This window comes from Mastigoproctus giganteus, chromosome 10 (genome assembly GCF_048544385.1).
Source record: "Mastigoproctus giganteus isolate SK-2022 chromosome 10, ASM4854438v1, whole genome shotgun sequence".
Taxonomy (NCBI): domain Eukaryota; kingdom Metazoa; phylum Arthropoda; class Arachnida; order Uropygi; family Thelyphonidae; genus Mastigoproctus; species Mastigoproctus giganteus.
This window is the reverse complement of record NC_143584.1, coordinates 65,297,270-65,319,534: the sequence shown is the minus strand read 5'-3', so window position 1 is coordinate 65,319,534 and position 22,265 is coordinate 65,297,270. Positions and strand designations below refer to the sequence as shown.

The 22,265-nt window shown below is 38.0% G+C and overlaps 1 protein-coding gene across 2 annotated transcripts in view; it reads right to left on the bottom strand.

Moving 5' to 3' along the window:
- The window catches only part of Afg3l2 (AFG3 like matrix AAA peptidase subunit 2), a 641,759-nt gene that overhangs the window by 339,180 nt on the left and 280,314 nt on the right, over window positions 1-22,265 (bottom strand). For both annotated transcript variants that reach the window (XM_090383564.1, XM_090383565.1), the window contains exon 8: window positions 10,381-10,483. In XM_090383564.1, coding sequence (XP_090239690.1) covers window positions 10,381-10,483 — 103 coding nt within the window. The remainder of the gene's footprint in view (window positions 1-10,380; window positions 10,484-22,265) is intronic.

Here is a 22,265-nt window from a genome sequence, read left to right as displayed (position 1 = left end):
TTGCTCGTTATGCTTTTGATTGCCGGAGACGCCTTCTCACTCAATTATGGAATACCTCCTAGCCTTCCTAGTGGAGACTCCTGCTGGCACCAGCCTTTGGCCAGTGCAGGATCAGATATGTTTTTTTTTCCCCTCTCTTTTCTTTCTTTTTTCTCTTTTTATTTTATTTTTTATTTTTAATTTTTTATTGTTTATTTTATAATTTTTATTATTATTATTATTATTTATTTTTTTTCACTTTTTATTTTATTTTATTATTTGTATTTTTTTTTTTTTTTTGTACCCTGGGTTTGGGCTGTCCAAGGGACAGGATTTTATTATCTAGTTTTATTATTTACTTACATTTTTTATCCAGGTACCTGGATAAAGGTATATGTATACTAATATATATATATATATTTTTTTTTTTTTGCTCTGATATTAGGGCATTAAGAGCTGGTAAACCACTCACAGGGCGGCCGCAATACATGCCTTGTTATGGCCTATCTCCCCGTGGTGCAGATGGACACTGGGCAGGCCTTCCAGGTGACAAAACGGCCAGAAACAAACTGAACAAAACACACACACACACACACACACACTGCACGAACATAATGTTACACACATTTCTGGCCTTTTACAGTGCTTTCTGTAATAATCAGTGTACAAAGGCGGGGATGAACTGAACATTTGGGTGTCGTCCTACATGGGATGCTATACATGTCTACATATCTATACATACATGTACATCATTCATAAAAATGTTCACATTGTTTAAACATTCAAATATATTTTCTGGAACATTTTCTTCAGACTGAAGGCCTCAATGCAAAGTTCCCAATGCTGTCAACACTTCATGTTTGGAAGGTTATATATTGCCCTCATTTTCATCCAACTCATCATCGATATTGTCACTAGTTCTTTGAATACTCTCCAAATTGTTTGAGTTACTCTGATAATCTATGACATTATTTAGCTACTATGACATTATTTTCAACTCACGTGTTCGTCAAGAACATTTCCACTGATCGAACCTCGCTTGGAAGTCTTCCAAAGACTGCTCAACATCTTGTAGTAGTTCATCCCTCTCATCGCTGTTAATTGGCGTTTTAGCAAAACGCCAATTAACAAAACTCCTTCTGCAAAAATTCTTAACCATTTCCATCACATCTTGACTCCACACTTTTGCCAACTCTGATATGCACATCCACAAATCTATAGGTTGGTTGGTTTCTATTCTCAGTATAATATTTTTCAGTGTCTTCGATAGTGCATTTTCAAACCCTTGGCCCATTGATTGCAGTTTAGACAAGGTATTAGGAGGAAAGAAAAAAAGCTTCACTCTTTTAAGTTTCAAAATCACTGAGTGAAGGTGGGCACGGCAGTTGCCAACAATCAACGCGATCTTTCTGTTTTCTTTCTATCAAAATTTAAAATCCAATGTTCAAACTTTTTTTTTATGAAACTGTTTCTTTCCAATGGATACAGAATTCTTCGACTGCAGCTCAATTTTCATCAGAGAAATTTTTGGAGAAAGCCATGGTGCTCTTTAAATCTGTCCAAACAAGCAGAACTGGCTTGGAATGTTTCATGCCCTTGATGGGATGCACACTCCACAGCCTTTTCTTTTATTAATGGCCCTGATATTGCCATGTTTTGGTCTCGAATCAACTTCATCCACTTAAGAACTGCTTCATCTACATCTTTACAAAGGCATAATTTCACACACTTCTGACTGGGTCCCATTTCCTCAAACATTGTTTTTCAGAATGGTTGACACCAATGGAGCCAATGCGGTGCATTGGGACCCACAACTGAAAGGGAGCCCACTGTCCTCATACCCAAAACAGAAAAACAATTATTTGAGTAAAAATGTAAGTTTTCCAGTTCTGTTTATGATAAAATTTACTATGTCTACTGACAATTTTTTACACACAAAACATGTTTTTTGTTAGCTAGCTGCACAGCACAAGTTTTTAAGGATTTGTGACTGTGAGGACCAAAGAAAAATAAGGGGTCGCTTATTGGGGGTAGGGGCCCACACTAAACTTTGCATTGGGGCCACTTTTTCAAGTTACGACACTGGTTGACAATACTGACAGGGGCACCAAATTTTAAAGTGATTTTTTTTTTTTAATGCTGTGATTTTTTTTAAATGCTATTTTAAAAAGTTATTAAATAATTTTAATAAATATTAAATAATTATTATTTTATTAAGCACTTCCACTTTTTCCACTACACTCAAGGATTTCCTCTTAGACATTGTAAGGTTACTTGCACAGCAGATAAAACAAAACTGATTTAAGGACCACTTGTACCTACCATACAGAGACGGGAGAAATTTAGTGAAAGTGTGGATGACTCATTTCTTCGAAACAACAGATAAATTTCCTGGATAAAAGTAAATCATCCTCTCCTAATTCTCTAATAAAATGCTTACAGTAGAACACAGGTTGATCAGATCCAATGTCCGTGTCGGGAATATGCCTTAATCTTTGCCAATGCCAGTGGCCAAATAGATAGCAATTGAGTGAGTCTTCTCATTACACTAGTGCATAGGATGTATAGGTTTTACTTCTTTTTAGCCATTGCCAACCCATGCAGGGTATCCTGCATCATGGTTGCCAAGTTTCCTCCTGCAAGGTTCTAGGGGCACCACTAAATTGTAAAATGATTTAGTTCTTAATTTTTGGAATTATTCCCTTTAGCATTTAAAAGTTAGCAGCATTAATTCTTAATCCTTTTAGTTCTTAATCCGTGCTTTCTACACTATCAGCTCTATTCCCTAAAAGCCAGAGGTGTGAACAATGCGTACCCAGGTCTGCCAAAATAAGTTCGTTACATAGAAATATCTTCGTTACAAACTGTTTTCAATGTAATGATCAAGGGGAAATCAAAAACGTTTGCTATATAGAAAAATTTGCTATATTGAAATTTGTTAAAGAGAGATCTGACTGTATTTGAAAAGATTAGTATTCTTTGAGCATAGTAAGTTATTTTTTCATTGCATTTTTGGTTATTATTATTATAATTATTTGTGTATTATTATTGTGTAATTGTTTGTGACATAATGAACAAGAAGTGTTTCTTATGTAAGAAATCTGGAGTCTGATTGTACTGATTTCCAAAGGAACATTTAAGATAATTTATAAAAATTGATAGAACCAAGAAATAATTATTGAAATGTTAAAAAAAAAAAAAAAAACTACTGAATTGCTAATTATTAACTAATTCCAATCTTATAACATTAATTTTATGACTTAAATCAACATGCATTATATACATATATATATATATATATATATAGAAAGATAAATATGGAATGAAATTACGAAAGTCTTATCAAAGAGGAATGGGCTGCAAGAGTTTATGCATCCGGGAACTACAGTAGATGCAGAAAGGACCAGCAACCATAATGAATAATAGACAAAAAGTTAAAAATCAGTATATTTGTGTATATGGTAGGAGAGTTGAGCTATAAGGTGTAGTAACCATGGAAGAATATGGAGAACTTGTAAGTAAAAAAATCAATTTACCTGAAACAAATATAAAATGCAATTAATAAGGGCATAATAATTGTAAGAACCAAAAGCTATGGTTCCTAGGACTTTAACTACTTCTTCAAAAGGGTAAAAATAGCAGCAAAAATCGTAGGAGCCACAACAATAGTCCAGGTCTCTGTTTCTCTTATGATGTACACGTAAACGGTATACGTCATAGCCAACCCGACAGATCAGAAAGAAGAATAAAATAAAAAATAAACTATAAAATAAAAATAATAATGATAAATAAAAACCTGTGGAAAGAAAAGTATAAAATTTAAACTCTAAAATATCTAAGAGATGGGACAAAAACAAGAGAACTTATTGTCTGTATGGACCGGAAGACTTAGCTCTCCTTCAATCACTATTGTTGTTGTCAATGGTGATTGAAGGAGAGCTAAGTGTTCATTTGCGGTATATGTATATGTCAGCTGAAGTAACGCCGTGTAAGGGGGAAGGCATAAAATCGTAATCCAGCGCTGTACCCGTGTGACGGGGGAGTGAGACTATAGAAATATTTCTATAGTTTATAGAAAAAATAAACTATAGAAATATAGAAAACTATACAAATTTTAGAATAATGCCAATTATATAATAATTTAGCGGTACCCCGCAAAGAGGTACCAGTTCTGAAAGACATGAAATATCACCAAAAGATTATTTATTCTTTTGATTATTGATTATTTATTCAATTCACCAATTGATTATTTATTCATTGATTATTTATTCATTTTTAAATTTCGTCAACATTTAATATAATTCAATAGTAATGGGTCGATATGCTAATTTAGCAATGCCCGTGTCGCCATCTATTTTCCTTTTTCTTCTATATAAGCTGATTCAACTTACAGTATGTCAGTGGTGTGGCTCTGCTCTAGAGTGCTGTCTGTTCTATAGTTTATTTTTCACTGCATAAGGATCACCGCCGTGCAAAATCCTCTGCACTGGTGGATCGATCGGAGGAGGGAGGGTGAAATGGTACTTCGATCTTTTCACCAAGGCGACGATTTGTATAGCGATTGAAATGCAGGATTCCATGACCATTATTGGCAACGTGGTCCTCTGTCGATACGGGGCATAATGGTCAGTCTATATTTTACTTTAATTTATTTTGATTTTGTTATCGTTTGGTAGTTCCTTTAACCCTCTTTTGGTGATATTTCACGTCTTTCGGAACTGGTACCTCTGGGGGGTACCGCTAAATTATTATATAATTGGCATTATTCTAAAATTTGTATAGTTTTATTAATCGGATTTAAAACTCGAAATTACATAAGGGTTATCGGGCTACTATTATGTCTATTTCTTTTTTCGTTCGTTTGTTTATTTGGGTTATTTTTATGTTAATTTTCGCTCTATAGTTTTTGCCATACTACTGGCTTATGTTTTATTTAATTTAAAATATTGGATATATATATATTATAATTTAATAATAATTTCTATTTAAATATATATGTTTAAGTAAAACTAAATGCAACTGGACGTAATATTTTTGAGTTATAATTATCTATATAACAACGGTGCAAAAACACCATAGACAACTCTTACAAAAACTAAGATAGCAATGTAAAGGGCATCATTTCAACGGTATTGCATATCGTGCTCATCAGTCACAACAAGTTACCATGCATTGCACAATCTCGAATAAATAACACTTCAACTAATAGAGAAGACTATTGTTACTTATTCTCAATGGGCATCACCACATTTCAAGGCTTGTTGCCTTTCATTGGTGGGTGGGCAGGCACTCCGGTATTGCAAACATGACAAAAGTTGTCTATGGTGTTTTTACACTGTCATTATATAGATTTAAATATATATGTGAAAAAATAGAAAAAATAACTAAACTGCCCTACTTGAGAAATGAATTTAAAGTATAAGAAGGGATAAAAGTGGGGGGGATTAGAAGGTACAGGGGTGGGGAAACAAAGTGGATTTGAACCGAGGAAGGAGTAAACAGCTTCCTTTAACATGATATTGCCATGGGGGATGTCTTTGTGTGTGCGCAATGCAAGGAGTGTAACGAAATCAGGCGACAACTCAGTGTTGTTATGGGCCTATATGAGAGCTTGAAAGACAGGGTGGCAGCGCACAGCCCCACATGTCAAAATTGTAACTACACCAAAATTGCTTGCCGTACACTTTTCGGCCAAAAATAAAACTCATCCAGCGTACAATCCATTCTCGCTCTTAAGGCAAATCTCTGTGACCAAACAAAGCACCAACAGCGATTAAAGTAATGCCTTTTTTTTTTTTTTTTTCATAGATCCTAGCCATTGAAATCTGAGGAAAGTAGGTGGCAGGACCTGCCAGAGTACTGATTCCTTACTGGTAACACCTGGCTAGCCTCCACGTGGCACGGTTTGGGCAACGTCGGGTCCCATCAGGGGCCCGATGGCTAATAAGCCAGATGAACAATGGGCATAACAGACTACACTATACACAATCCACACACTTTAAAACTCTGGCTTGACAGGGTACTGTCACTCGATACAGAGAACACCGCAGAGATGGGAGAAATCCCAGGAGCCGAAAGACCCTCAAACATACCAAATAACCCTCGAAGGTTTTAAAGTGAAAGGGCCCATCAAGCTCTCAGCTGCCCACATCAATACCAGAGCTAGCACTTGGTCATCATGCAACACGGCAGCAACCCCAAAGGCAGAATGTGCTGGTCCCACAGGAACTAGTAGTTGTTGGTGACTCTATTGCCAGGGAAACGTAGAACATGCCTTGTAAAAAGGATAGGTGGAACAGGACCAGGGTATGTCTGCCAAGGTTGATGACATTGTAGAGCGGATATCATCTTTTAAGGGCACAAAAGGTGATATAGTTGTACACGTTGGCACTAATGATATTAAGAGTAGGAGACCGGCAGAATTACTTAACAAGTACAGGTCACTGTTCAAAAAAAAGCCATGAATTAGGGTTGAATTTGAAAGTGTCTGCATTTCTGCCCAGACACGATAAGAGGGAGTATATGAAGAGAGCCTTGTTGATCAACTCGGCCCTGGAAAGATTGTGCAAGGCTCAAATGGTAGAATTTTTTTTCAGCCTGGTCTGTACTTGTTAACAGAAGGGACTGCTTCTAAAGGGTTGGGATACACTTAAATAGAAAGGGTGCAAGAATATTTGCTGATGCTATCGAGGCAGTATTAGGTGGGTCAGAAAACTGCTAGCTTGGGGGGGATACAAGGACTAACAGATTAACAGTAGCTACTGGCAGAGGTGAAAGTGATTCTTGCACTGCTTCTATTGGAATGAGCAGAAGCCTGGAAAACAAGATGCAGGATATTTCAGAGATGCAGAGAGTCATTGTGGTACAAGTAAACATGTGGGTTGTATTAGGGCAGCTAAGGAAAAGAACAGGTGCATGTATACTTCCGTGTACACCAATGCTAGGAGTTTGGTAAATAAATATGATGAATTTGAGGTATTGCTCAAAGCATCAAAGGCGGATATTGTTGGGATATCACAGACGTGGTGTCACACAGATATAAGGAATGCAGAATTGGAATTTGGGGAGTACAACTTTTACAGAAAGGATAGGAGGGGAGGAGGAGTTATGCTATTAGTTAAGAAACACATAAAACCCAAGGAAATGAAGCCAGTCGACATCGCTGGACAGTGCAGTGTCGAGTCAGTTTGGTGTGACATAAGCATTGGGAGATCAAAATTGAGAGTAGGAGTGTGCTATAGGCCTAATGACTCTTATGAGTATAATAATAAACCATACAGGGAAATAGAGTGGACCAGTAAATCAGAGTCTTATAATGGGGGATTTTAATTTCCCAGAAATTGACTGGAATTTGTGGTTTGGTCACTCACACACTAGCAAGGCTTTTGTGGATTTATTGGATGATTGTTTTCAACATCAGCATGTTTGGGAGGCAACTAGAGGGAATAATACTCTTGATTTGATTATCAGTAGTGATTCTCCGTGCATTAAGAATCTGCAGATAGAGGAACCACTAGGTGGCAGCGATCACATTGTGCTGAAGTGGGATTTACTCAAGGAGGTAACTACCATCAGGGGTAAAGGGAAGGGTTATTGCTTTCGTAAAGGCGACTACAATGGTCTGAGACAGTATTTAAATTCTATACAGTGAGACCAACTGATGATGTTAACAACAGCAAATTCAAAATGGGAAGCATACAAAGCACTTATCTTGGAAGCTACTAGGCTTTACATAGCAACTAAAAAATATTGTTCAAGGTTTAGGCCTAAATGGATGTCAGATGAACTAATGAAACATATGGTAGAGAAGAAAAATGCATGGGATATATATAAATTAACACGTGACACAGAAGCCTATGATAGATATAAATTGACCAAGTTACAAAGGACGTTAGGCAGGCAGATGCAGATTACGAGAAATCTTTGGCAAGGGATGCAAAGAAAAAGAGCAAAGAGTTCTTTACTTATGTAACCTCTAGAAGGAAGGAGATGAATCAGATTGGTCCACGTGATATCAAAGGTTCAACCGTTGATGATCCTGCTCAGGTAGCTAACAAACTAAATGAATAATGTGCATCACACATGAGGACTTATTCAGCGAGGGGAATGCCACCAGAAGTGTGTATTCAACTCTCGCAGTAAGCCAGATAATCTTGTGATAACTGAGAGTAAAGTCGAGAAGAAATTGTTGAAGATAAACACAAGAAAGGCACCCGGGGTGGATGGAATCTATCCATTTTATATTAAAGGAAGCAGCGAAGGAAGTAAGCAAACCCTTAGCCATAATTATGAGAGCTTTCTTGGACTCGGGGGAGGTGCCCATTGACTGGAGATGTGCAAATGTGACCCAAATTCACAAAGGAGGATCAAAGGCTGACAAAAGTAATTATGAACCTGTGAGTTTAACTTCTGTTCCAGGAAAATTAATGGAGGTACTGGTTAAAGAAGCACTGCAGGATCATCTAGACAAGACTTCAGTCATAGCTCAGACATGGCATGGTTTTGTTAAGGGGGAAGTGTTGCCTGACCAATTCGGTTGGATACTATGATGCAGTCACAAAAGAACTGTATGCAGGGAATAACTTTGATATTATATACTTGGATCTTAGAAAGGCTTTTGATATTGTTGCACATGGAAGTCTGCTGCACAAATTGGAGCAGTGTGGCATTAGAGGCAAATTGCTGTTATGGATAAAGGGTGGTTGAGGGGGAGAAGACAGAGTGGTAATCAATGGACACTGAACATCGTGGACTAATGTTATTAGTGGAGTCCCTCAGGGTTCAAGTGTTAGGTTCATTATTGTTTTCTGTATTTATAAATAATATTGATGATGGTATCAAGCTTAATGTCCGAGTTTGCAGACGATACAAAAGTTGGCAGGGTTGTTAAGGACACTACTGACGTTACGCTGCTGCAACAGGATCTGGAAATGTTGAGCAGATGGGCTGACAGGTGGCAAATGAAGTTTAACATTGACAAATGAAAAGTACTGTATATGGGAAACAGTAACCCCAAAGCAACGTATCAATTCTGTGGTACTACACTGACAGTGGTAGAGAATGACCTGGGGGTAATTGTGCAGGCAGATATGAAGTTCTCTGTTAGTGCAGACGGGCTGCAAGAGTAGCTCATGGTGTTTTGTTAGTGAAATACAGGAATTTTTCTAGCAGGGATAAGGAGGTTATTATTCCCTTGTATAAGGCAATGGTCTGGCTACACCTTTAGTACTGTATACAGGTCTGGAGGCCTCATTTAAAAGAAGGATGTAGAGCTGCTGGAACGAGTACAGAGAAGGGCAACAAGGTTAGTGAATGGAACAAAGGGTTGCTCTTATGAAGAAAGGCTTAAATTTTGCAAATTACAGTGTCTGGAGACTAGGCACCGACGAGGTGATCTGATAGAGGTGTATAAACCCTTGAATGGTTTGAGCATGCTCAATGCTGATGGGATTCTTCCTCTTGCTCAGAATAATCATCTGAGAGGGCATAAATTCAAACTGAGGAAAGACAAATGTAGGATAGATGAGCGGAAATTTGCCTTTAGCCAGGAGGTAGTTGGTTGGTGGAACAGACTCCCATCCCTTGTTGTGGAAGTTAATAGGTTGAATAAATTTAAGGCTCAGCTGGACAGGTATTTCGAACGAATGGAGGGGCTGAAGTGAAAGTTTTTTTTTTTTTTTTCTTTTTCTGGCTGATGCTGCATAAGCTTGCTTTCTTGCATCATATGCCTCTACTAACACTGTGGGTAGTTTAAATGAATTGAAGAAAGAACTAGATAATATATTGAAGGAAATCAATGTGATGCAAGAAACAAGATAAGCTTGTTTCTTGCATCATATACTACTAATACTAGAAGAACATCAGCAATTTTAAACTAATATAGGTAACAGATTCTACAGAAATACTGAAAATACTAAAAATAATGCATTATTTATTATTCCTTTTTTCTGTGACATTTGAAAACACATGAAATTAATCATATGTCAATTGTCATTAATTCATTATTCAGAAACAGAACTATATTTATTAATGAAGGCACTAAAATAAATTCTTACAAAGGCATGTGCCCTACCAAAATCCTGAATCACATTAGCAGCCTCATAGCTTCATTACTGTAAGGTTCTATTGCGTTATATTCGCCCAATTTTTTTTTTTTGCAAAACTATTCAAGATTTTAAAATAACAAGGTAAAGTTTCAGATCACGTTCATCTTGATGGAAGTGCCAAATATAAAGGTATTTCTAAGCAACTGATTCAGTGAAATCCTTAATAAGGTGAGCCACTGAGCTCTATTAATAGGGTTTAAAAAGAAAAAAGTATGGAAGTGCAAAAAAAGTATAGACAAACTATGATTATGATTGATAGGAAAATATAATCAAGAATATTCAGACAGTTTATTACCTTTGGGATCTTGGCTCCCAGGTCAGTATATTGCTGCGAATTTTTCAAAAAATTGACAAATTCCATTATTTCTAATTTGGCTTCTTCACACCCTGCAACATCCCTAAAATATAAATAAAAATTACACAAGCTATGAACATGCAAAATTAATCTCTGAGAAAACAAATGCAACTCACAAAGTTATTAAATTACGATATTTGAAGGCATATAAGAAACATGGGAATATAGGACAAATCCCCATTTTAGAAATGAAAATTAAGAAAAAAAATTTTTTTGGTCTATTTAAACATTTAATATTTAATGTGTATTAGAATAAATATTAATTTATTCTAATACACATTAGAATAAATATTAATTTATTCTTATACAGGTTGACCATCACTAATCCAGCAGCGACGAGACCTGTGGGGTGCCAGATTAGTCAGTTTGCCGAATCACCAGTAGTTATTTTAATACATATATTTTACCGAACAGCTAACCACCCCCTTTTACCTTTAACACGTTCACTACCAAGGTAGTTCAAGAAAAAAAATTCCCCAAGGGCCAAAAAATATTTAGGAAATAATTTGATTAGTAATTCTAAAATAAATATTGTAATGTCAGTGTTGTCGTTTTCTAACTTAAAAAAAAAAAAAAAAAAAAAAAGGCCTTTTTTTATGTCGCATATATGTGGCAAACATGGCCACATATGTTGGTTACTTTATTTCTTGAGAAGTGGTGTGGGCCACTACGTGTAACACTATTACGGCAAACAGAGGAAGGTCATTTGTGACTAGTTTATTGCACGCAAGGTGAAAGCTGCAATAAAACTAATTACGATAAAATAAACTTTCAGACATCACAATAAGTTTGTCAGTATTGTTAGAGATTTTGTGAAAACAAGTTCATTAGCAATGCTGTATTATTTATCATATTGTGTTGTGTTTTTCTGCAAGTTTCTATAAGTGTGTTTGTAAAAAAAAAATAAATAAATAAAATTAAATTAAAAAAAGTCTAAAAAGGAATGGCTAAAAAAAATTACTAAGATAAGAGGAACTGAGAGAAATTGCTGGATTTTACAATTAAGCAGATTTAAACTTCTCACAGACACACCGCTGTCGAGTTTTTCAGAAGTTCATCTTAATCTGTTATGGACAATGTACGGTGTTTGTGTTTCACTCCGAGAGGAACTTCCTTTATGCATTGAAACCATGACTGGGACTAAATGTGAGCAGGTTATAATAATAAATGCAGAAAAACAAGTGGGAATGGCTTTCCAGTGTTCACGAGTTGGCACCAATAGCTGATGCTGCAAACAACACCACCAAAATAGTAGCAGAAGGTCGATGCTCCGACCCGGGAAATTTGAAATTATATTCACAGAAATTATGTCCGAATTAGCGGTGGAACCGGATTACCAGTGGCCATATTAGTGTTGGTCAATCTGTAGTAGGAAAAAGCTCATCTTAAACATGTGATCAGGACAGCAAGAAAAATACTAATATTGCATAATAATACATTAATTATTATTAATTTACCAATACAGCAATTTAAAAGAGAAATAAAATCTTAGCTAATTAAAAAATATTTTAAATGAAGCAAACTACCACTAGCATTGAAAATGAACAAAAAGACAAGGAGATAATGGTAAAAAACATTAGTGTTCCGTAAAGAGAAGGTTCAGGTATTCTGAAAGCTGAAAAAAACCAATCGCCTTCAAATCCCAAAAACTCTTTCTCGCTAATGTTAGCATTACTAGAGGCATATGATATAAACAGCAGCAGACAAAAAAAAAAACACCATTTGACCAATCCATTTGTTCCAAACATTTGTCTAGTTCTGTCTTGAATTTATTTAAGCTATCAACTTCCACCACAATACACAGATTAGCATTAGTAGAGGCATATAATGCAAGAAAGCAAGCTTATGCAGCATCAGCCAAAAGAAAGAAAAAAAAAAAAAAAAAAAAATTTTTTCCCCTTTACCCCTCTGTTTGTTCAAAATACCTGTCCAGCTGGGCCTAAAATTTATATAGGCTATCAACTTCCACAACAAGGGATGGAAGTCTGTTCCACCAACCAACTACCCGCTGGCTAAAGGCAAATTTCCAAACATCTCTCCTACATTTGTCTTTTCTCAATTTGAATTTATGCCCTCTCAGGTGATTATTCTGAGCAAGAGGAAGAATCCCATCAGCATTGAGCATGCTCAAAGCATTCAAGGCTATATACACCTATCAGATCACCTCGCCGGTGCCTAGTCTCCAGACACTGTAATTTGCAAAACTTAAACCTTTCTTCCTGAGATCAACTCTTTGTTCCATTCACTAATCTTGTTGCCCTTCTGTGTACTCGTTCCAGCAGCTCTACATCCTTCTTGAAATGAGGCATCCAGACCATTGCCATATACAAGGGAATAATCACCTCCTTATCCCTGCTCCGTAGCCGGGTGGTCAAGAGCAGGAGTGCAGTGGCACACGCTCTTTGAGTAGACCGGGGTTCAAGCTCCTGACTGCTGAATACGGTCGATCTGCCAACCCGCAATGGACCAGCGTGGTAGATTATGGTCCATTTTCCCTCAGCATGAATTGTTGAGGAGGCTTCCATCCTGCAGTGGGTTGATAATGGCTGCAATTTACTTTTATTTTTTTTTTTATCCCTGCTAGAAAAATTCCTGTATATCATTGACAAGACACAATGAGCTATTCTTCCAGCCCGTCTGCACTGCTCAGAGAACTTCATATTTGCCTGCACAATTACCCCCAGGTCCTTTTCATTCTCTACCACTGTCAGTACCACAGAGTTCATACGTTGCTCTGGGGTTGCTGTTTCCCATATGTAGTACTTTACATTTGTCAATGTTGAACTTCATTTGCTGCCTCTCAGCTCATCTGCTCAACCTTGCCAGATTCTGTTGCAGCAGCATAGCATCAGTAGTGTCCTTAACAATCCTGCCAAACTTTGTATCGTCTGCAAACTTGGACATTAAGCTTGATATACCATCATCAATTCATTTATAAATACAGAAAACAATAATGGGCCCAACACTGAACCCTGAGGGACTCCACTAATAACATTAGTCCACGATGAGCAGTGTCCATTGATTACCACTTTGTCTTCTCCCCCTCACCCACCCCTATATCCATAGCAGCAATTTGCCTCCAATGCCACACTGCTCCAATTTGTTCAGCAGTCTTCCATGTGCAACAGTATCAAAACACTTTCTAAGATCCAAATATATAATATTAAAATTATTCCCTCCATCCAGTTCTTTTGTGACTGCATCATAGTATCCAATAAAATTGGTCAGGCAAGACTTTCCCTTAACAAAACCATGCTGTGTCCAAGCTATAACTGAAGTCTTGTCTAGATGATCCTGCAGTGCGTCTTTAACCAGTGCCTCCATTAATTTTCCTGGAACTGAAGTTAAACTCTCAGGTCTATAATTATTTGTGTCAGCCTTTGATCCTCCTTCGTGAATTGGGGTCACATTTTCACATCTCCAGTCTATGGGTACCTTTCCTGAGTCCAAGGAAGCTTTCATAATTATGGCTAAGGGTTTACTTACTTCCTTTGTTGCCTCCTTTAATATAACTGGAGAGATTCCATCCACCCCAGGTGCATTTCTTTTGTTTATCTTCAACAATTTCTCCTCCAATTTACTCTCAGTTATTACAAGATTATCTAGCTTACTGCCAGAGTTGAATACACCTCTGGTATTCCCCTAGCTGAATAACTCTTCATGTGTGAATGTTGATGTAAGATATTCAATTAGTTTGTTAGTTACCTGAGCAGGATCATCAACAATTGAACCATCGATATCGAGTGGACCAATCTGATTCAGCCCCTTCCTTCTAGAGTTTACATAAGTAAAGAACTCTTTGCTGTTTTTCTTTGCATCCCTTGCCAAAGATTTCTCGTAATCTGCCTTCGCCTGCCTAACCTCCTTTGTAACTTGGTTACAGATCAACTTATATTTATCATAGGCTTCTGTGTCACGTGATAATTTTTATGTATCATATGCATTTTTCTTCTCTGCCATATGTCTTGTTAGTTCATCTGACAGCCTGAAGTAGCCGAGTGGTCAGGAGCGAGAGTGCATAACACGCGTTGCTTGAGTGGACCGTCGTTCAAGCCCATGACTACTAAATACGATAAATATTTGTACTGACGATTTATTGTAAACTCTAACTGGTTGTCGTGCCAGAGTATAAACAGAAAATTTATTTATTTATTGTGGCCTAAACCTTGAACAATATTTCTTAGTTGGTACGTAAAGCCTAGTAGCTTCCAAGATAAGTTCTTTGAATGCTTCCCTTTTTGAATTTGCTCCTGGTAACATCAGATGGTCCCACTGTATAGAATTTAAATATTGTCTCAGACCATCATAGTCGCCATTACGAAAGCAATGACCCTTCCCTTTACTCCAGACGGTAGTTACCTCTGATTAAATCCCACTTCGGCACACTGTGATCACTGCCACGTAGTGGTTCCTTTATCCACAGATTCTTAATGAATGAAGAATCACTACTGATAATCAAATCAAGAGTATTACTCCCTCTAGTTGGTTCCCAAACATCCTGATGTAGAAAACAATCATCAAATAAATAAACAAAAGCCTTGCTAGTGTATGAGTGACCAATCTACCAATTGCAGTCAATATCTGGGAAATTAAAATCCCCCATTATAAGACTGTGATTTACTGGCCCACTCTATTTCCCTGTACAGTTTCTTATTATACTCATCAGAGTCCTTAGGCCTACAGCACACTCCTACTCTCAATTTTCATCTCCCAATGCTTATGTCACACCAAACTGACTCGACACTGCATTGTCTAGCGATGTCAACTGGCTTCACTTCCATGGATTTTGCGTTTCCTAACTAATAGCATAACCCCTCCCCCTTTCCTATCCTGTCTATCCTTTCTGTACACATTGCACTCCCCAAATTCCATTTCTGCATTCCTTATATCTGTGTGACACCACATCCCTGATATCAGAACAATACCTGCCTTTGATGATTTTGAGCAATACCTCAAAGTCATCAAATTTATTTACCAAACTACTAGCATTTGTGTACATGCAAGTATACATGCACCTGTTCCAATTCTTAGCTACCCTACCGGTGCAATACCACCACTTTGCTTATTGGAGGCTTGAAGTGGTGGAACCCATATTTAGGCTCTAGAGCTAAGTTCCGGTCAATCCTTCCCCATCTCTTCCATCATGCAGTATGATTGATGACTTTTGAGGTTATGATGAACATCGTGGTGAGACCCAATATTTATAACATTTCGAGGGTACAGCTATAAAACGGTGTTCGCAGGCCAGCCACTAGTTAGTACACCAGACCGAAATTATTGGTAACTCTCTAGGAAGCTTGCGGATTAGTTAGTGTATAATCTTGCTACCTCTACTCTGCCAGATAGTGACTGGAGGGAGTCCGAGTAGTGTGTATGCGGGTAGCATTGTCGAGGCCACATTATGTCAAGGATCTGGGTATATTCTTACTATGTGCACGCCATATCCAAAAATTTCATTACTTCATACAGCATGTCCCACCCACTTTTTCTTACTATTGAATACACCATGAATTGTCAATCTAATAGAGCAAGCTTATCTGCTAAAAGATCTAAACCTTCAAGCACTTCCTGATTCATTTCATAAATATATGTGGTCTCAATTCTAATCTCAACGATGTCCATTTCCACTTGCAGTCTGCCAAACCCCATGTACGTTTTCTGACAGAATCTCAGTTATCGGTTGATTCAACTACTGCTCATCTCAGATGCCCAAATTATTTGCTCTATGATTCCTTTCGCCTCAAAGGTGGTACTTGTGCATATGTCCGTTCTGATATTCCCTGTCAGAGACTTGGAAATTTGAAATCTCCTCTCTTTGTTCTTCTCTGGCTTAAAACCTCTCTACCTGATTGCATCAAATTCATCTGTTGTTTCTACCATTCTCCCAACACCACTAATCACTTGGAGCTCTTTGACTTCCTCTCTTTGCAGTTTTACTTTCTTTGGCCAACTTTCCTAACAGTGAGGTAATTTTCCTTGGTGATTTTAATGTTCACAACTCCAGTTGTCTTCCGTTTTCTAGTCACACCGACCCAGCTGGTCGAGATGCTGAGGCTTTTGCAATTACTAATGACCTTGCACAGATTGGTCATTACCTACAAGAATACCAGATAATCCTAATCATACAGCCAATACACTTGATCTTTTTCTCACGAACAACCCTTCTAAGTACACAGTCGAAGTGAGAGGTCCTTTAGGCACTTCAGATCACAACTAGGTGATTGTCTCTTCTCCAATGGAACCTTTTTCTCACGGCTATTCCCAACCTCGTGTTGTTGGGCATAACAAAATGGAATGACCTGCGATACTTCCTTTCTTCTTTTCCTTGGTCGGATTACTGATTGCTCAAATTGTGTCAATGAAATTATTCTTGCAGGAATGGAATCCTTTATCCCACACTCCACTTTAAAATCTCGTCCTTTATCTAAACCTTGGTTTTCCAATAAATGTGTTAAGGCTGTTCAAGAGAAGAATGTTGCATATCGTAATAGGCTTGTTTCTAATTCTTCAGATTCATTTTCTGCCTACACCAAAGTTCGCAACAATTGTAAAGCAGTTGTTACTCAGTCCAAACTAGAGTTTGAACAGGCTAAGAGTATAACACTTGTTTCCTGCCTTAATGGTAGCCGAGCATTCTGGTCTCTTGCGAAAGCTATTGGCCGCAACTTTTGCCCATCTCTGCTCCCACCTATGTCCAAACCAGATGGTTCTGTTGTCACTTCAGCCAAGGATAAAGCTGACCTACTAGCATCCCATTTTTTTCCAACTCATGTATTAATGATCTTGGTAAAACACCTCCCACCATTCCGACCACACTCAATTCAATGCCTTCTGTGGTCTTCCTTCAAAAGGATGTCAGAAGGATTTTGACGAATCTTGATGCTAAGAAAGCTCCAGGTCCCGATGGTATTTCTCCAATTGTTCTCAAAACCTGTGCTCCTGAACTTACTCCTATTCTTTGCCGCCTTTTCTCTCTTTCTGATTCCAAAGGTGTTTTTCCTTCTGCTTGGAAATTTGCTCATATCCAGCCAGTTCCTAAAAAGGGTGACAAATTCCTCCATTCCAATTATCATCCCATTGAAATTACTTCTATTCTTTCTAAAGTGATGGAGAATTCAATTAACCGCCAACTCTTAGACTACCTAGAAACCTTCCGTCTGATCAACGATCGCCAGTATGAATTCCGTCAGTGTCGATCCACTGGTGATATTCTGGCTTATGTTACCCATTTATGGACTAATTCAATGGAAAGGTTTGGTGAAACACACGTAGTTGCTCTTGACATCTCAAAGGCTGTCGATCGTGTTTGCCTTAAAGGTCATCTAAACAAGCTTCCATCTTATGGTTTGCCAACTGTTTTTAATAATAATTGGTTATGCACTTTTCTCTCTGATCGCTCACTGAGGGTGATGGTAGATGGCTCTCTGTCTTCTAACTTCTCTACTAATGCCGGTGTCCCCCAAGGTTCAGTTCTTTCCTCCACTCTTTCCTCTTGTATATTAACGACCTTCTTCCATTGATTGGAAATTCTATCCATAGTTTTGCCGATGATAGCACATTGCATTCCACTTTCTATTTTGAGAAACCTTGTTCTGCTCAATCAGCTTCAACCTCTCGAAAATCTGCTACGAATTCCTTAAATGCCGATCTTCAGATAATTCTCCAGTGGGGCAAAGACAACTTACCTTTAGTGACACTCCGATTTCTAGGCAAAATGATATTTCTCTTTTGGGGATTACCCTGACTTCTAATCTCTCTTGACACAAGCACATTACAAATATTGCTTCTTCTGTATCTAAAAAACTTTGTTTTCTCTTTCGCTCTCAGCGTTACTTTTCTTCCAAACAGCTGCTCACTCTGCATAAATCGCAAATCTGCCCAGCCATGGAATATTGTTCCCACATCAGGGGTGGTGGCCACAAAACGTCTCTCAGGCTTCTTGATTCCATTCAGAAGAGGGCAGTTAGGTTATTTAATGACTCATCTCTAATAGAATCTCTCCACTCGCTGTCTCATAGACATACTGTTTCTGCTGCATGACTCTTCTACAGATACTTCCATGGGCACTGTTCTTCTGAATTGGCTTCTATAATTCCCACTCTCTCTTTCAAAACAGTCCAAACATGTGCCGCCACCAGCCAACATCCATTTACTGTCCAACTTCAAAACTCACAGAACCAACTTTTCATCTTCCTCGTTTATTCATTCAACTGTTGTTTTCTGGTACAACCTTCCTTGATACGTATTTCCTAAATATTACAGTCTACAGAAGTTCAAGTCCAATGTCAGCAAATATCTTCTTTCGTCTTCTCAACCTCCAACCCAAGCATGGTACTATAGGTTCTCACACCTCTCGTGTTTGGGGTTTACATAAAAAAAAAAAAAAAAACCCTAACACAAACCATGTGTTTACTTGTAGCGCAATGACTCCCAGCAGTCTCTGAAATATCCTGCATATTGTTTTCTAGGCTTCTGATCATTCCAATAGAAGCAGTGCAAGAATCACTTTTACCTTTACCAGTGGCTGCTGTTAATCTATTTGTTCTTATATCCACCCCCCCCAAGCTAGCAGTTTACCGATCCACATAACACTGCCTCGATAGCATTAGCAAATATTCTTGCACCCTTTCTATTTAAGCGTATCGCATCCCTGTAGAAGCAGTCTCTCCTGTTAACTAGTACAGACCACTCTGAAAAAAATTTACCCCTTGAGCCTTGCACAATCTTTCTAGGGCCGAATTGATTGATAAGGCTCTCATCATACACTCCCTCCTATCGTGTCTGGGCAGAATTGCAGACACTTAAATTCAACCATAATTCACAGCTTTTTTTAAACAGTGACCTTACTTGTTAAGTAATTCTGCCGGTCTCCTACTCTTAATATCATTAGTGCCAACGTGTACAACTATATCACCTTTTGTGCCCTTAAAAGGTGATATCCACTCTACGTCATCAACCTTCGCCCCTGGCAGACATGCCTTGGTTCTGTTCCACCTATCCTTTTTACAAAGCATGTTCCCCATTTCCCTGACAATAGAGTCACCAAAAACAACTAGTTCCTGTGGGACCAGTGCATTCTGATTTGGGAGTTGCCGCTGCATTGCATGATGACCAAGTGCAAGCTCTGGCATTGATGTGGGCAGCTGAGAGCTTGATGGGCCCCTCAATTTAGATCCTTCAAGGGCATCCACCCTGTCCTTCAAGCTCTCATATAGGCCCATAACAACGGTGAGTTGTCGCCTGATTTCGTTACACTCCTTGCATCGCGCACACACAGAGACATCCCCCATGGCAATATCGCGTCCTGTATCCGATTGCTCCCCAAACATCATGCAAGCGGTGCATTTTAAAAGGCTGTGATTCAGAGGGCAACTGGCCCCCCCAGTTCTCCTCTGAGCCACAGCACTCCCATTAGCTTGAGCCTTTTGCTTTGCTGCTCTGTTCTGAGTCATGATTTCGATTTAATTTCAATAAAATTTCAATTTCAGTACAAAATTATAACCCTAAACTTGTATCCCAACAGAGTTATAACGCTATATATATATTTTTCAGTATCAAATGTTATCTTAGAGTTCCATTCATATAACTTCCTCATCAAGTTATGTATTAATTAATTATGTTACGTTTCTAATCTAAGTTGTTAGATGTATTTAGTTAAAAGTATGATTTAATTGACAACGAAGTTTAACAAAATTAATAGATTTTTTGATTAATCGGCAATATTATATTATATACTATAATATACTAACACTATCTAGTTCGGGATATAACGTATCGTATACAATGATGGGAAGTTACAAATGGTAAATCAATGGACACTTAAGTCTTAACTAACTTCCAAATCTCGCTGTTTCAATTCAGAATAAACTAATGATCCTGACTATATCTATAAGCTACTAATAGAAAATAATTTGATGTAAGAATTGATCCACAATGTGGCTAAATATGGCTAAAAAACTTCTCGGTCTTCGGAGTTGCAACTTGTAACATGTGGATTTGATACCCTTACCCATACTTTTATGCAATTACAAGGCTGAGTAAAGAATAAATACACCAGATTAATCAGAAAATCACAAAATAATGCAATACTACTAAATTTAAATCAAAAGTTTTAAAAAAACTATAGTTTCAAATCAATAAATAAGAAAATCCACTTAGTGGTTTTGAACACACCTAGCTCCCACTAGCCTCGTCAGCAGACATCAATCAACTAACCAGAGGCTAAAGGCAAATTTCTGCAAATTATTCTACAACTGCCTTTCTTCAATTTCAGTTTATACCCCTTAAGGTTTGTAATCTGAGCAAGAAGAAGCCTGCTTAATCAGGGGTAGAATTTTTTTCAGCCTGGACTGTACTTGTTAACAGGAGAGATTGCTTCTACAGGGATGGGATACACTTAAATAGAAAGGGTGCAAGAATATTTGCTGATGCTATCGAGGCAGTGTTAGGTGGGTCGGAAAACTGCTAGCTTGGGGGGAGACAAAGACTAATAGATTAACAGTAGCCACTGGCAGAGGTGAAAGAGATTCTTGCACTGCTTCTATTAGAATGAGCAGAAGCCTGAAAAACAAGATGCAGGATATTTCAGAGGCTGCTGGAAGCCATTGTGGTACAAGTAAACACATGGGTTGTGTTAGGGTAGCTAATAATAGAAACAGGTGCATGTATACTTCCGTGTACACCAATGCTAGGAGTTTAGTAAATAAATTTGATGAATTTGAGGTATTGCTCAAAACATCAAAGGCAGATATTGTTGGGATATCAGAGACGTGGTGTCACACAGATATAATGAATGCAGAACCGGAATTGGGGGAGTACAACATCTACAGAAAGGATAGACAGGATAGGAAGGGAGGAGGGGTTATGCTATTAGTTAAGAAACACATAAAATCCAAGAAAGTGAAGCCAGTCGACATCGATGGACAGGGTAGTGTCGAGTCAGTTTGGTGTGACATAAGCATAGGTAAATCAAATTGAGAGTAGGAGTGTGCTATAAGCCTAATGACTCTGATGAGTATAATAAGATACTGTACAGGGAAATAGAATGGGCCAGTAAATCAGAGAGTCTTATAATGGGGGATTTTAATTTCCCAGATATTGACTGGAATTTGTGGGTTGGTCACTCACACACTAGCAAGGCTTTTGCGAATTTATTGGATGATTGTTTGCAACACCAGCATGTTCGGGAGGCAAATAGAGGGAGTAATACTCTTGATCTGATTATCAGTAGTGATTCTTCATGCATTAAGAATCTGCAGATAAAGGAACCACTAGGTGGCAGTGATCACAGTGTGCTGAAGTGGGATTTATTCAAGGAGGTAACTACCAACAGAGGTAAAGGGAAGGGTTTTTGCTTTCGTAAAGGCGACTATGATGGTCTGAGACAGTATTTAAATTCTATACAGTGGGACCAACTGATGATGTTACCAACAGCAAATTCAAAATGGGAAGCATTCAAGGATCTACTCTTGGAAGCTACCACGCTTTACATACCAACCAAGAAATATTTTTCAATGTTCAGGCCTAAATGGTTGTCAGATGAACTAATGAGACATATGGCAGAGAAGAAAAATACATGGGATACATATAAATTAACGGGTGACATGGAAGCCTATGATAGATATAAGTTGGTCTGTAACCAAGTCACAAAGGAGATTAGGCAGGCAAAGGCAGATTATGAGAAATCCTTGGCAAAGGATGCAAAGAAAAACAGAAAAGAGTTCTTTACCTATTTAAACTCAAGAAGGAAAGGGATGAATCAGATTGGTCCACTGGATGTTGATGGTTCAACAGTTGAGGATCCTGCTCAGGTGGCTAACAATCTA